Source organism: Bos mutus, chromosome 11 (genome assembly GCF_027580195.1).
Source record: "Bos mutus isolate GX-2022 chromosome 11, NWIPB_WYAK_1.1, whole genome shotgun sequence".
In the NCBI taxonomy this organism is placed as follows: Eukaryota; Metazoa; Chordata; class Mammalia; order Artiodactyla; family Bovidae; genus Bos; species Bos mutus.
The window spans coordinates 33259200-33271960 of record NC_091627.1 but is presented as its reverse complement, the minus strand read 5'-3'; the positions used below and the strand labels follow the sequence as shown (position 1 = coordinate 33271960).

The following is a 12761-nucleotide window of genomic DNA, read 5'->3' as shown; positions in this document are numbered from 1 at the left end:
TTGAAATTAGCAAGTGGAGCTGAGAATAAATAATCATCACAGCTGCCACGTAGTGAGCCCTTGCCGTGTATTGTGCTGTGTGCTTGTCTTGTTAATCTCAGCAGTTCTGTAGGATGGTGATGAGATATCTGAAGCTCAGAGATAATAAGCTGCTTCCCAAGGTAACAAAGCCTAGGGGGTAGAGCCAACATTCAAACTTGGATCTGCCTGACTATAAACCCTGTTAATTTTTTAGTGGAAATAACTGTCTTGTTTTCTTTCCTATTTGTATTTGTTTTGAATAATCAAATACCTCACACTCATTAGGTTGCTGAGAGTACAAAGTCTAACATAGTATGAGTTGGCCAGAATATACAGCAATGGGAACTTTCTTGTCAGTATATAGCACTTAGGCAATATCTAGTAAAACTGGAGATGCACGTTGGAACCATGCCCTTCCTGGGTATATACCCCAAAGAAACTGTTGAATATATACTTAAAGATACCTGTACATGCAGAAATCTTTACAACAGCACTGTGTTAAATAGAAAGGGAGAGAGAAAAAGGAATTGACCTAGATGTCCATCAATAAGGGAATATATAAAAAACATAAAATGCTGTATTGAAACCTTAAGATAATCAATATAGTTAAATTGTAATCATCTAATCTAGAGCAGTATGGATAAATATAAAAGACATGTTTGGGCACACAAAAAATGTATCTGTACTATACAGTACAAAATTTAGAAATAGGCATACAATACTATGTATGTTGTTTATGAATATATACATATATAAGTAAATATAAAAACATGCCTGACATTAATAATCACCAAATTCAAGACAGGGATTAATTCTGGAGAAGGAAAGTCTTAAAAACTGTGCCTACATTTTCCTTCTCAAAAAAGATTTGATGTTAAGTATAACAAAATGTTAAGATTTAGCAAAACTGGATGGTAGGTAAACAGATATATATTATTTTCTGTGCTTTTCTGAGTATTTGAAATAACTTATTAGATATAAACTTATACATTTTAAAGATTTAAAGCCATCCAAAGACAATTACTATTAACATTTCATTGAATATCCAAACTTCTTTCTAAGCATCCACATATGTGTACACACTTCTTTAAAATCAAAACAAATTTCATTTTTTTATTTGCTTTTTTACTTAATATGTTGTAGAAATCTTTTCATGGCTACATAAAGCCAAAAACAATATGACTGCATAATATTCCTTCACGTGACTGAATAATAATTTAACTTGTCCATCCTGGTGCACATTTAGTTTGTTTCTAATTGTTTGCACTTGTAAATAATATTGCAGCAAACATCCCAAATTTTTGACCCATTCTCTGATTATTTCCTTAGGGAAATTCCTAGGAATGGGAATTTGGGTCAAAGAATATGCATGTTTTAAAAGCCGAGCCTGAGTTTTGTTTGTTTTATAAGTAATAGCTTTATTGAGATATAAACCATATATAAAGTTCACCATTTTAAAGTATGTTCTTCAGTGGATTTTAGTATATTCACAGTTATGTAATAACGCCACTGTCTAATTCCAGAACATTTTCATCACTCCAAAAAGAAACCTCAAACCCATTAGCTCCCTAGTGTCCCCATCCCTAGAAAACCACTAGTCTATCCACTTTCTGTCTCTATGGACTTGCCTATTCCAGATAGTTCATATAAATGGAATATTACAACATGTGGTCTCTTATATCTACTGTCTTTCACTTAGCAAAATGTTTTCAAGTTTCTTCCACATTGTAGCATGCATCAGTCCTTCATTCCTTTTTGTTGCTGAATAATATTCCATTCTATGATATTCCACATTTTGTTTATTTTTCATAAATGAATAGTCATTTGGGTTATTTCTACTTTTTGGCTATTATGAATAATTATTCTTTGAACATTCATGTACAAGTTTTTGTAGAGCATATGTTTTCAGTTTTCTTGACTATGTACCTCTATAATGGAAGTACCAGGTCATGTGGTAACTCCATGTTTAACTTTTTGAAGAACCGCTATGCTGTTTGCAAAGGGGCTGCATCGGAGGGTCCAATTTCTCTGTATTTTCACCAACATGTGTTATTATCTGTCTTCAGGATTATAGTTATCCTAGTAGCTAATGAGATATCATGAAGTGGTATCTGACTGTGGGTTTGATTTGTATTTTCATAATAACTAATAGTGTTGAGCATCTTTTCATGTGCTTATTGGCCATTATATATTTTCTTTGGAGGAATGGCTATCCATATCCTTTGTCCAGTTTTAAACTGGATTATTTGTGTTTTTATTGTTGATTTATAAGAGTTATTTATAGATTCTAAATACAACTCATATATCACATGGATGATTTGCAGATAATTTCTCCCATTTTATAAGGTCATGAAGATTTACTCCTTTGTTTTACCTAAGAGTCTTATAGGTTTAACACTTACATTGACGTCTATGATTAATTTTTAAGTTAGTTTTTTGTATATGGTACAAGGGAAGAATCCAACTTCATTTTTTTGTGTGTGGCTATCCAACTGTACCTGTGCCATTTGCTGAAGAGACTGTTCATGCCCCATTGAATAGTCTTGGTACCCTTATAGAGAATCAGTTGCTTGTAATAAATATAAGGGTTTATTTCTAGATTCTTAATTCTGTTCCATTGATCCTTATGTCTTTCCTTATGCCAGTATCATACAGCCTTCATTACTGTAACTTTGTAATTTTTAATTTTTTTATTAATGTATAGTTAAATTACAATGTTGTAATAAGTTTTGAGGGGCTTCCCTTATAGCTCAGTTGGTAAAGAATCTGCCTGCAATGCAGGAGACCCGGGTTCAATCCCTGGGTCAGGAAGATCCCCTGGAGAAGGAAATGACAGCTCACTCCAGTATTCTTGTCTGGAGAATCCCATGGACAGAGGAGCCTGGAAGGCTACAGTCCATGGGGTTGCAAAAGAGGGACACAACTTAGCGACTAAACCACCACCAATAAGTTTTGAAACTGGAAAAATGTGAATCTTCTCCCTTTGTTCTTTTTCAAGATTGTTTTGGCTATTTTGGAACTCTTGCATTTCAAGCCTAAGTTTCTAATCATTTTATTGTGTTAAAACCTATGAAAAAAAATGAAAAGCAGAACCACTAATTAATGGTTTTGTGTAGTATGTGAAGTCAGTCTGTGAGTCTGACAGCTAAAATAAGATTGGATTGCCTTTCTTCATTCCAGTCTTCAGTCAGACCTTTTCACTGTGGGAAAAAATGGAAGCAACAAGAGTGAAGAAATGTCTTCTTGTGTTATTACTCTTTTGAGTTGTCAGATTGTTTTAGAGCAAAGAGAAGCAAATTCCAGAACTCGCAGTCTGTGCGGCCTCCTGACTACCTGAATGATATGTAAGCCTTCATATCACTCTCCCTTTGTGTTCAGAGGAAATTGATTTAAAATATAGCCTTTTCCCTACAGCAATAGCAGCCAAATGAAGAAGCGGCCAACTTCTGCGGTGGGCTACAAGAGGCCGATCAGCCAGTATGCTCGGGTTGCCATGGCAATGGGGTCCCACCCCAGGTACAGGGTAAGAAGCTGGGAAATAGAAAGGGTGGGTGGATGCTTGCAACTGCTGCTTCCTCTACCTGCCTCATCACCCTTGCTACTCCCATTATCTCCCCGAATGCCCAGAAGATGCTGGCCGTCAGGACCAGTGCTCACCTTTGGCCTCATATTCCCACCGCAGGCTGAGAACATCATGTTTCTGGAGTTGGATGTGTCTCCGCCAGCAGTCTTTGAGATGGAATTCTCTCATGACCAAGACCAAGACCCCCGTGCACTACACATGGAGAGGCTCATGCGGTTGGACAGCTTTCTGGAAAGACCTTCCACATCTAAAGTCCGGAAGTCCAGATCCTGGTCAGTACCATCATGGTCAGGGTGGGCAATGGACTTAGCGTGGAAACCACAGTTGGTGAGGTGGGAGCTGGTGGATGTTGAGGAGGGTTGTGGTTGTACCCAAAGGGCGTGAAGGGAGACTGATAATTGGGGCTGCAGGGGCTGAGTTCCTACAGCGACAGGATGAGGGAAAGAAAAGTTCTTACTTTTTCTGTTTCCTGCACCCCCAACCCCCCAACCTCATCCACACCCCTGCAGGTGCCAGAGTCCTCAGCGGCCTCCACCTCCCACCGCACACGCCTCGCTGGCCGCCTCTGCTGCTCTGCGCCCCACGACAGTGCTCGACCACGAGTGACCACCTTCCGTCGGGCTTGCCCCGTCCCCCCCGCCCAGACCCCCAGGGACGGGGTGGCCAACCCTGGCTCATCTCGCTGCCGCTCGGTGTGCGTGCGTGCGTGTGCGTGTGTGGGCGCATGTGCGTGTGCGTATGTTGGGGGGGACCCCGGCAGGCGTGCCTCTGCCGGCTCTTAGCCTCCTTTATTTAATTAATGTTATTTATTCGTGGAACTCAATTCGTGTGGGAAAGGAGCCCTCGCCTGACCCTGCCGTGCTCACCGCCCAGCCACCTCCTCCTCTTGACTTTAGATCCCACCCCGCTGCCCCAGTCAGACCTCATTCTCCTTCTGGTCAGTTGTGCCCAGAAGGGAAGACGCAGGTGCCTGTGTGTATTTTTTTCTACCTGGCTTGTCCCGGAATCTGCCATCTCCTCCTGTGCCGCTGATGAGCAGCTGCTGAGCGCTTTCTGGGACTAGAGAAATACAAGATGTGTGCTGAGGACAGAAGACATCCATCTTGCTTATGGTGAGCGTGTGCTCCTGGCGGAGGGAGAGCCCCCCTCTCCGCTTTCCAGGCTTCAAACAGCCTCTTTCCGCTTCTCGGGCTCCTTATCAAGGACTCCAGTGACTCCATCCGCACAGCCCATGCTTTTCAGCTTTGGCAAGAACTCATGGCTTCCCGAACTGCTTCCTGCCCACCTTCCCAACTCGGGGAAGGGAACTGTGAACCGACCAGTCGCTGCCTCCTGGGGACCTCCGGGACATGGAACAGTAATGGAGACGGTGTGGACAGTCATCAAGGGACCGTCCATTTGTTTCCGTTCCCTCTGAGAAGTCATTTTGGCCGACAAGGAATCAGGCCAACTCTCCATCTTTGAGATGCTGCTTCTTCCAGCCCTCATCATTCCTTGCAGCTGCGTGTATCCCCACTACTAGTAGGAGGATCAGTGTCCTCCCTCTGGCTAAACAAAGGTACCGGAATTTGATGCTTCTCCCGGCTCATGGAGCACAGGAGATGGAGACCCAGGCACAACCCACCAACTCTGCCCATTGCCCCTGTCCCTGAATCACATTTGTTGGGCACTGTTTTGTTGACAAGACTGACCCTTCAGCATTGTGCAAATTGGTCCCTAAGGAAATCCTCTCACTTCCCTTTGTGACATCCCAAGATGTCTCCGGGTATCTCGGGTAAATTTCTACCAAAAAGAAAGATTAATTTTCATTGACTTACCTTTTAAGTGTATATTTTGGTGGAAGAGTGAAGAGGTAGTCATGAATGAAAACACATAGTTTGGGACTGCAAAACGACCTAATATGAAGTCTCCAGTTACTAGAATATGAGGAGTTTAGTCACTGGGGAAAGGCATGAAGCTGACAGGGCTGCCTGAAATTTGGTGTGTGGGAGGTGGCGGTGGGGATTGGCTACCTGGTTATTCTCTTTCCATCAGGAAATGAACCCTTCTTGCACACAGCTCAATTTCTGCTCTGAGGACCAAGCTGTGGTTTGGTTTACTTGAATGATGCTGTCATTGCTCCTGTAACTATGACACCAGGTGGTTGGGCCATTCATTTTCCACTGACTCCTGTCCTTCAGGGAAACAACATTTTTCATCAGAGCCCAGAAGATGGTTTGAGACAAGGGTTTCAGATCAGAGATTTGGCTATGGCTAGGACAGGAGTGGCGTGTAGAAATTTTCCAGGTGGCCTGGGCACAGAGGGACCTCCAGGCCTGTGTTGAGCAGCCTCTCCCACTGACCTCTTTCTTGTTTGTGGGTGAAGCCTCACATGTTATCCTTGTTCATCACTTGGACACATCAACTCTGCATTGTCTGCTCACTTGACCCTCACAGTCTTATAGCACAATGTACCCAACTTCCCCACCCCCAGTCGGAGGGCTGGGCCCAAGGTGTGGTCAGAGGAGGAGCTCCTGCCTGCAGTTTTGTGTATGTGTGTGTGTGTGTGCGTGTGTTTGTGTGTGTGTGCGTTTACCTCCACAGGGGACACTTTACACTCCGTGTAAGATATGCTGGGAACAGGGCCACCGGGGTGGCTGGATCTCAGTCTCTCTGTCTCTTTCTCTTCTTTTCCTTTTGATGTATCCAACACTTGGTTGACAAAGTAAGGGCCTTGATTAGGACCAAATTTCCATGTCTGTTGCTATGGTCTTTATTTAGGACAGCGATTAACAATGCAGTGGCCCGTTCTTTTCACTCTATACAGTTGACGATACAGGACATATGTAATATATAAATATATATATAAAACATTACCCTCTGTCTCCTTGGCTTAGGATGAGATCTCTCTGTCAAGCTGAAATGCACCTGCAGCTCAGTGCTGCCAGCAGCCTGCAGGCCCCAGCCCTGTTCAAATTAACACAGTCGATAATAAAGGAATGAGTATCGTTACAAAGTTGCTTGCCTGCCTTCTCTTCCTTGACTCTTTCTACGTTTCTTTTTTATGGTCTCCCTTCTTTCTCTTCCTTGGTTTTTTCCCAGAGGGGTTCAAGAGTATTTGGAGCCCAGCAGGAGTGATCAGCACCTGGGAACACTGGCTACTTCATAACAGGGGCTCCATCTGAGCAGTGGGGCCAAAGGGACGGGTCGGGCTCTAGGCTGAAGCCTGTGCCTGAGTTATGGCAGCAGCTGTTCGTGTTCTAGGCTAGCAGTCCCCTCCCAGTTCATTTCGAGTATGAGCAGATTTCAGAACTGCCTAGATGCTGTCCACATTAGCTGTCAGTATCATTTCACAGCTCTGCCCCTTCTGTTTCTCTGTTTATCAGCCAAGAGAGATTAAAACAGGCAATAATGTGGGAAAAGCACACCCGTATGCCTGGCACATGGTGGGTACTGAATTAAAATAATTAAAAACTAGCTTTCCCTCACCCTGTCTTCCCAGGGCCTCTTTTCCTCCCTCTGAGTTCGTCTGCTGGCTCCCTGTAGTGTGGCAGTCTTATAGGAAATGAGAAGTAGTTGCTGCTAAAAAATGTAAAGCCCAGGGAGTTGCCTGGCAGTCCAGTGGTGGGGCCCAGGTTAGATCACTGGCCAGGGAACTAAGATCCCACAGGCCCCATGGCACAGCAAAAATAAAATGGTGACACTGATGGTTTCCTGCAGGGGCCTCCTTCCTTTGCACTGGGCTCCAGCCCTGAGATCTAAGGGGGTTCTAGGGCTCTGCTGCTTTAGGGATTTGTCAGGTATTTTTAGGTATCAATAATTTGCTATCATGCTAAGTTGCTTCAGTAGTGTCTGACTCTGTGACCCTATGGACTGTATCCCCCCAGGCTCCTCTGTCCAAGAGGTATGGACTGTAGCCCGCCGGGCTCATCTGTCCAAGGCATTCTCCAGGCAAGAATACTGGAGCGGGTTGCCATGACCTCCTCCAAAGGATCTTGCTGACCCAGGGATCGAATCAGCGTCTCTTATGTCTCCTGCATTGACAGGCAGGTTCTTTACCACTGGTGCCACCACCTGGGAAGCCCAATCTTTATACATCTATTGTTCTCCCAGGTAGGAGTTATTGTCCCTAGTTTACAGGTGAGATATATGGAAACTAACTAACTTGGCTAAAGATGTGGGCTTAGTGATGAGGCTGTGAAGCCTGTAATTTTTGATTCTGTGCCTCATCTCATTAGCCCATCTGCACCTCGGAACTGATAGGCACCCTACATGTTCTACAAGTAGTGCAAGCCTGGGACAAAAGAGAAGAGTGGTGGGAATAAACCAAATCTCCAGACCCTTATCCTTGAGATCCTGTTTTAAAGCCACTCATTCCTCCTATTAGCTGTGGGCTCACTTGAGTGGCTGAGTTAGGTGGTTCCAGAACTCCAGTGAAACAGCCAGAGGGCAGAAGCTTACCCTTGGCTGGAGTCTCTTGGAGACAGCTTTGTTGTTGATAAGGCAACTGCCAGGTTTCTCTTCTTCCTTCATGGCTGGGCACCTGATCTCCACAGAGTCACTTCTTTGTGTTTTCAGTTGCCTAAGGCTGAGTGTGTGTTAATTAGAACTCTTCCCCACAACTAAAGATTCACTTAAGCTGGCCTGAACAAAATAAGGACGCTCAGAAGCATGCTGTGGACCCCCAAGGGCAAGGACGGACTAGTTCTCAGGAATAACCCAGTACCAGGGGCTCAGACCCCACAGGGACCCTCTCTATCTCACTGCACTTCTGTCCGTGTGAGGTGCATGATCTCCTCAGCTGCTCCAGGCCGGGACTTAGGAAATACATCTGCCAACAGCTGTGTTTACATGACTTAATCATTCAGAGAGACTTAGAAGTCCCAGTGCCAACTTCCTGGGAATGTGATTCCAATTCAGTGGTTTAGGTCTGATAGATGGGAACATGATATATGAATGTGACCTCCAAGAGTCCTAGTTCTGTAACCACACGTACATGGGGTGATGATGGTAGAAACATATTCCTCACAAATGTTGGCGGGGGTAGCAGTCAGGGTGGAGTATGCTCCGGGCAGTCAACAAAACAGATGTTCACAACCAGTGTATCCATCACACAGAATGGCTTAAGAAAAATTTGCTCTGGGATCATCTTTTTCTTCTTTTTCCTGTCTATTTTTCTTATAACCTGCACTAAAATTACCACCCTCAGAGATTCTGCCTTATTACCTCTAGGATAGATCTATATGGTGGACACTGCAGTTTGCCTTTCCAATATCCATTCTTCCCTTCTTCTTTACTTACACAATAATTTTGTTCAAGGAGGGCAGTGCATCTAACTGAAAATACTCATATTCTCAGACTCTGTGCAGCGATGACACCCCTAGGGCATGGTTTTGGCCAAGGAGATGTAAGTGGAAGTCAGCTAGAGATTTCTGGAAATGTTTTTGTTTTTCCTGAACACCGAGTTTTCCTCTTCCTGCCTAGAATTCAAACACACCTCCTGAAGTACATTCTTCACTGAAAAAAAAAAACATTTATTGAGCACCTGTGACCCTTGTATTCTAAGTTCTGTTCCAAGTGCTTGGTGTACATCAGTGAACAGGGCAGACAGAAGCCCCTGTCTTCATGGTGCTTAACTCTAGGATGGGGAGAAAGACACAAACAAGAAAAACCTCTTGTAGGTTCGGGTGATATGTGTGACCACGAAAAAGCAGAGAAAGGAGACGGGGAGCTCTAGGTACTGATGGCAGTGGTAATGGAGGTGGTGATGGTGGGTTGTAGCCATTCCCTTAGTCACTTACTAAGAAGGTGACATTGGAATAGAGTCTTGAAAGACACAAGGAAGTGGAGTCCAGGAGAGAGAAAGCAAATGCAAACTTCATAGATGAAAGTGTGTCAGACTTGTTCAAGGAGCAGCAGCCACATTGCAACCTTGAGGCAACAAGCAAAACAAGTAAAGATTTATGGAGTGGAGAGACCATGAGACCAAGTCCTTGGGTGGCGGGGGAGGACAGGGGGTTGTGCTGCTGCACCAGCTTGAGTCTGTCTACTTCTAGACTTCTAATGGTGCCAGACAAACCCCCAGAGGTTTAAGCCAGTGTTAGGTGGATTTGCCAGGGATCTGCTTGTGAGAAAAGCACCTCCAACTGATTCCAGTGAAAACTCACTCAAGTCCGAGAAAGGTGGCTGAAGCCATTTGTGATTCTGAGTCATGCGTGGGGCTGCCCTTCAAGCACCACGTCCACCTGCCTGCATAAACACCAGAACTGCCCTTGAGGGTGGTAAAGGCAAAGGACATAGAGGGCACTTCAGAGCCCCTGTGCTCAACCACATGCCCCCTCTTCCAAACCAGTGGAGTGAGGTGGTGAGGGGCTGCTACCTTGTTTGGGCTAGAAGACCAAAGTGATTATTTGTTAATATCCAAAACTCCCTTTTTGCAATATTGAAGGAAATGGCAACCCTCTCCAGTGTTCTTGCCTGGAGAATCTCAGGGACGGGGGAGCCTGGTGGGCTGCCGTCCATGGGGTCGCACAGAATTGGACATGACTGAAGTGACTTAGCAGCAGCAGCAGCACACCCAGAAAAGGAAAGTAATTTCCCCAAAGTCACATGAATGGTGTGCAAGCTGGGCCTGGGGAGCATAAGGACTTGTTTTCTAGACACACTATGTTTTTTTGTGTTCTTAAAAAATAATTTAAAACTTGTAGAAAAGTTGTAAGAATCACACTAAGAACTTCCCTATACTCTTAGCAATGGCAACCCACTCCAGTACTCTTGCCCGGAAAATCCCATGGACAGAAGAGCTTGGTAGGCTGCAGTCCATGGGGTTGCTAAGAGTCGGACACAACTGAGTGTCTTCACTTTCACTTTTCACTTTCATGCATTGGAGAAGGAAATGGCAACCCACTCCAGTGTTGTTGACTGGAGAATCCCAGGGACGGGGGAGCCTGGTGGGCTGCCGTCTCTGGGGTTGCACAGAGTCGGACACAACTGAAGCGACTTAGCAGCAGCAGCAGCAGCATATTCTTGGCCCAGAGATCCTGTTCGAATTTTGCCAGCTGTCCCAAGAATGACCTTTATAGCAAAAGGATCCAATCCAGGATCATGTGTTGTATTTAACTGTCATGTCTCTTTAGTCTTCTTCTTGATCTTTACACCTACCTTAATGTTCTTGAATGTTGCAGGCCAGTCAATTTGTAGACTGTCCCTCAATTCAGATTTGTCTGAAATCTCCCTTGATTAGAGTCAGGTGATGCACAGAAGTGATGCTGTGGTCCTTTCATTGTATCCCATCAGATGGAACATGATAACATTGCTTTGTCCTGTACTGATAATGTTCAGTTTGATCACTTATTAAGGTGGTGTCTGCCAGGCTTCTCTACTGTAAAGCAGTCACCCTTTATCCATTTGTAAGTAATAAGCATCTTGGGAGGAGGTACTGTGAAGTTATGTAAACATTCCACTGCTCTAAATTTCACCCATGGTTTTAATATCCATTGATAATTTCCTGCTTGAATGAACTATTGTTATATGGTTGACAAACAGTGGCCTTAAAATTCCATTATTTTTCCTATATTTATTAGTTGACATTAATGTGTTAGAAATTTGCTTTCTCTTCTCCTTATCTGGTTTTTGCTTATTTATATCAGTATGGACTCATGGATTCTTTTGATATTCATAGAATTGTAATCCATCATTACTATGAGTTTCTCTTTTTTTTTTTTTTACTGTGAGTTGTTTTGACACTCAGATTATCCCAGATTTGATCAGTGGCAGTGCCATCAAGCTGGCTTCTGTGTCCTTTTGAAATTAATGTTCCTGTTATATATATATTTAAATTTCTTTATTTATTTAGCTGTGTAGGGTTTTAGTTGCAGCCTGTGAGCTTAGTTGCCCTGAAGCATATGGGATCTTAGTCTCCCTAATCAGGGGTCAAACCTGCATTCCTTGTATTGGAAGGCAGATTCTTACCCACTGGACCACCAGGGAGTCCCAAATGTTCTCACTATGTTTTAATACATCCTTTCAGTTCAGTTCAGTCGCTCAGTCGTGTCCGACTCTTTGAGACCCCATGAACCACAGCATGCCAGGCCTCCTTGTCCATCACCAACTGCCGGAGTCCGCCCAAACCTATGTCCATTGTGTTGGTGATGCCATCCAACCATCTCATTCTCTGTGGTCCCCTTCTCCTCCTGCCCGCAATCTTTCCCAGCATCAGGGTCTTTTCAAATGAGTCAGCTCTTCTCATCATGTGGCCAAAGTATTGGAGTTTCAGCTTCAACACCAGTCCTTCCAATGAACACCCAGGACTGATCTCCTTTAGGATGGACTGGTTGGATCTCCTTGCAGTCCAAGGGAATCTCAAGAGTTTTCTTCAACACCACAATTCAAAAGTATGAATTCTTCGGTGCTCAACCTTCTTCACAGTCCAACTCTCACATCCATTCATGACCACTGGAAAAACCATAGCCTTGACTAGATGGACCTTTGTTGACAAAGTAATGTCTCTGCTTTTTAATATGCTGTATAGGTTGGTCATAACTTTCCTTCCAAGGACTAAGCGTCTTTTAATTTCATGGCTGCAGTCACCATCTGCAGTGATTTTGGAGCCCCACAAAATAAAGTCAGCCACTGTTTCCACTGTTTTCCCATCTATTTGCCATGAAGTGATGGGACTGGATGCCATGATCTTAGTTTTCTGAATGTGAGCTTTAAGCCAACTTTTTCCACTCTCCTCTTTCACCACAGCGGTAAAGAATCTGCCTGCAATGCAGGAGCCACAGGAGACTCAGGTTCGATCCCTGGGTCAGGAAGATTCCCTGGAGAGGGAAATGGCAACCCATTCCAGTATACTTGCCTGGAGAATCCTATGTTCAGGGGAGCCTGGTGGGTTATAGTCCACGGGCTCACAAAGAATCGGACATGACTGAGCAACTTGTCACATAGCACACGGGGCTGCCACCCTGCTCAGCTGTCCTTTTCACATGAGTACCAATATCTCTGGGAGGCCATGGTCTGCATAGCCATGTTTAATGACCAGATTGTGAAGGAGGGAGGCAGAAGAGGATGGAACTGGATGGTGTGGAGGGAGAGGGAGACACATTATATTTGAATCAAAAACCTTCCAGTACTTTATATTTTAGAACTAACACCCAAAAAAGATGTCCTTAGGATTACC

At 44.2% G+C, this 12761-nt stretch overlaps 1 protein-coding gene across 1 annotated transcript in view; it reads left to right on the top strand.

The window, feature by feature from the left end:
* KIF3C (kinesin family member 3C) overlaps positions 1–6614 on the top strand; it is a 36275-nt gene extending 29661 nt beyond the window's left edge. Inside the window, exons 6-8 of the mRNA XM_005895689.3 lie at positions 3436–3544; positions 3704–3876; positions 4114–6614. Of these exons, the coding sequence (XP_005895751.2) occupies positions 3436–3544; positions 3704–3876; positions 4114–4210 (379 nt within the window). The 3' untranslated portion in view covers positions 4211–6614. The remainder of the gene's footprint in view (positions 1–3435; positions 3545–3703; positions 3877–4113) is intronic.
* Positions 6615–12761: the final 6147 nt, after the last annotated feature.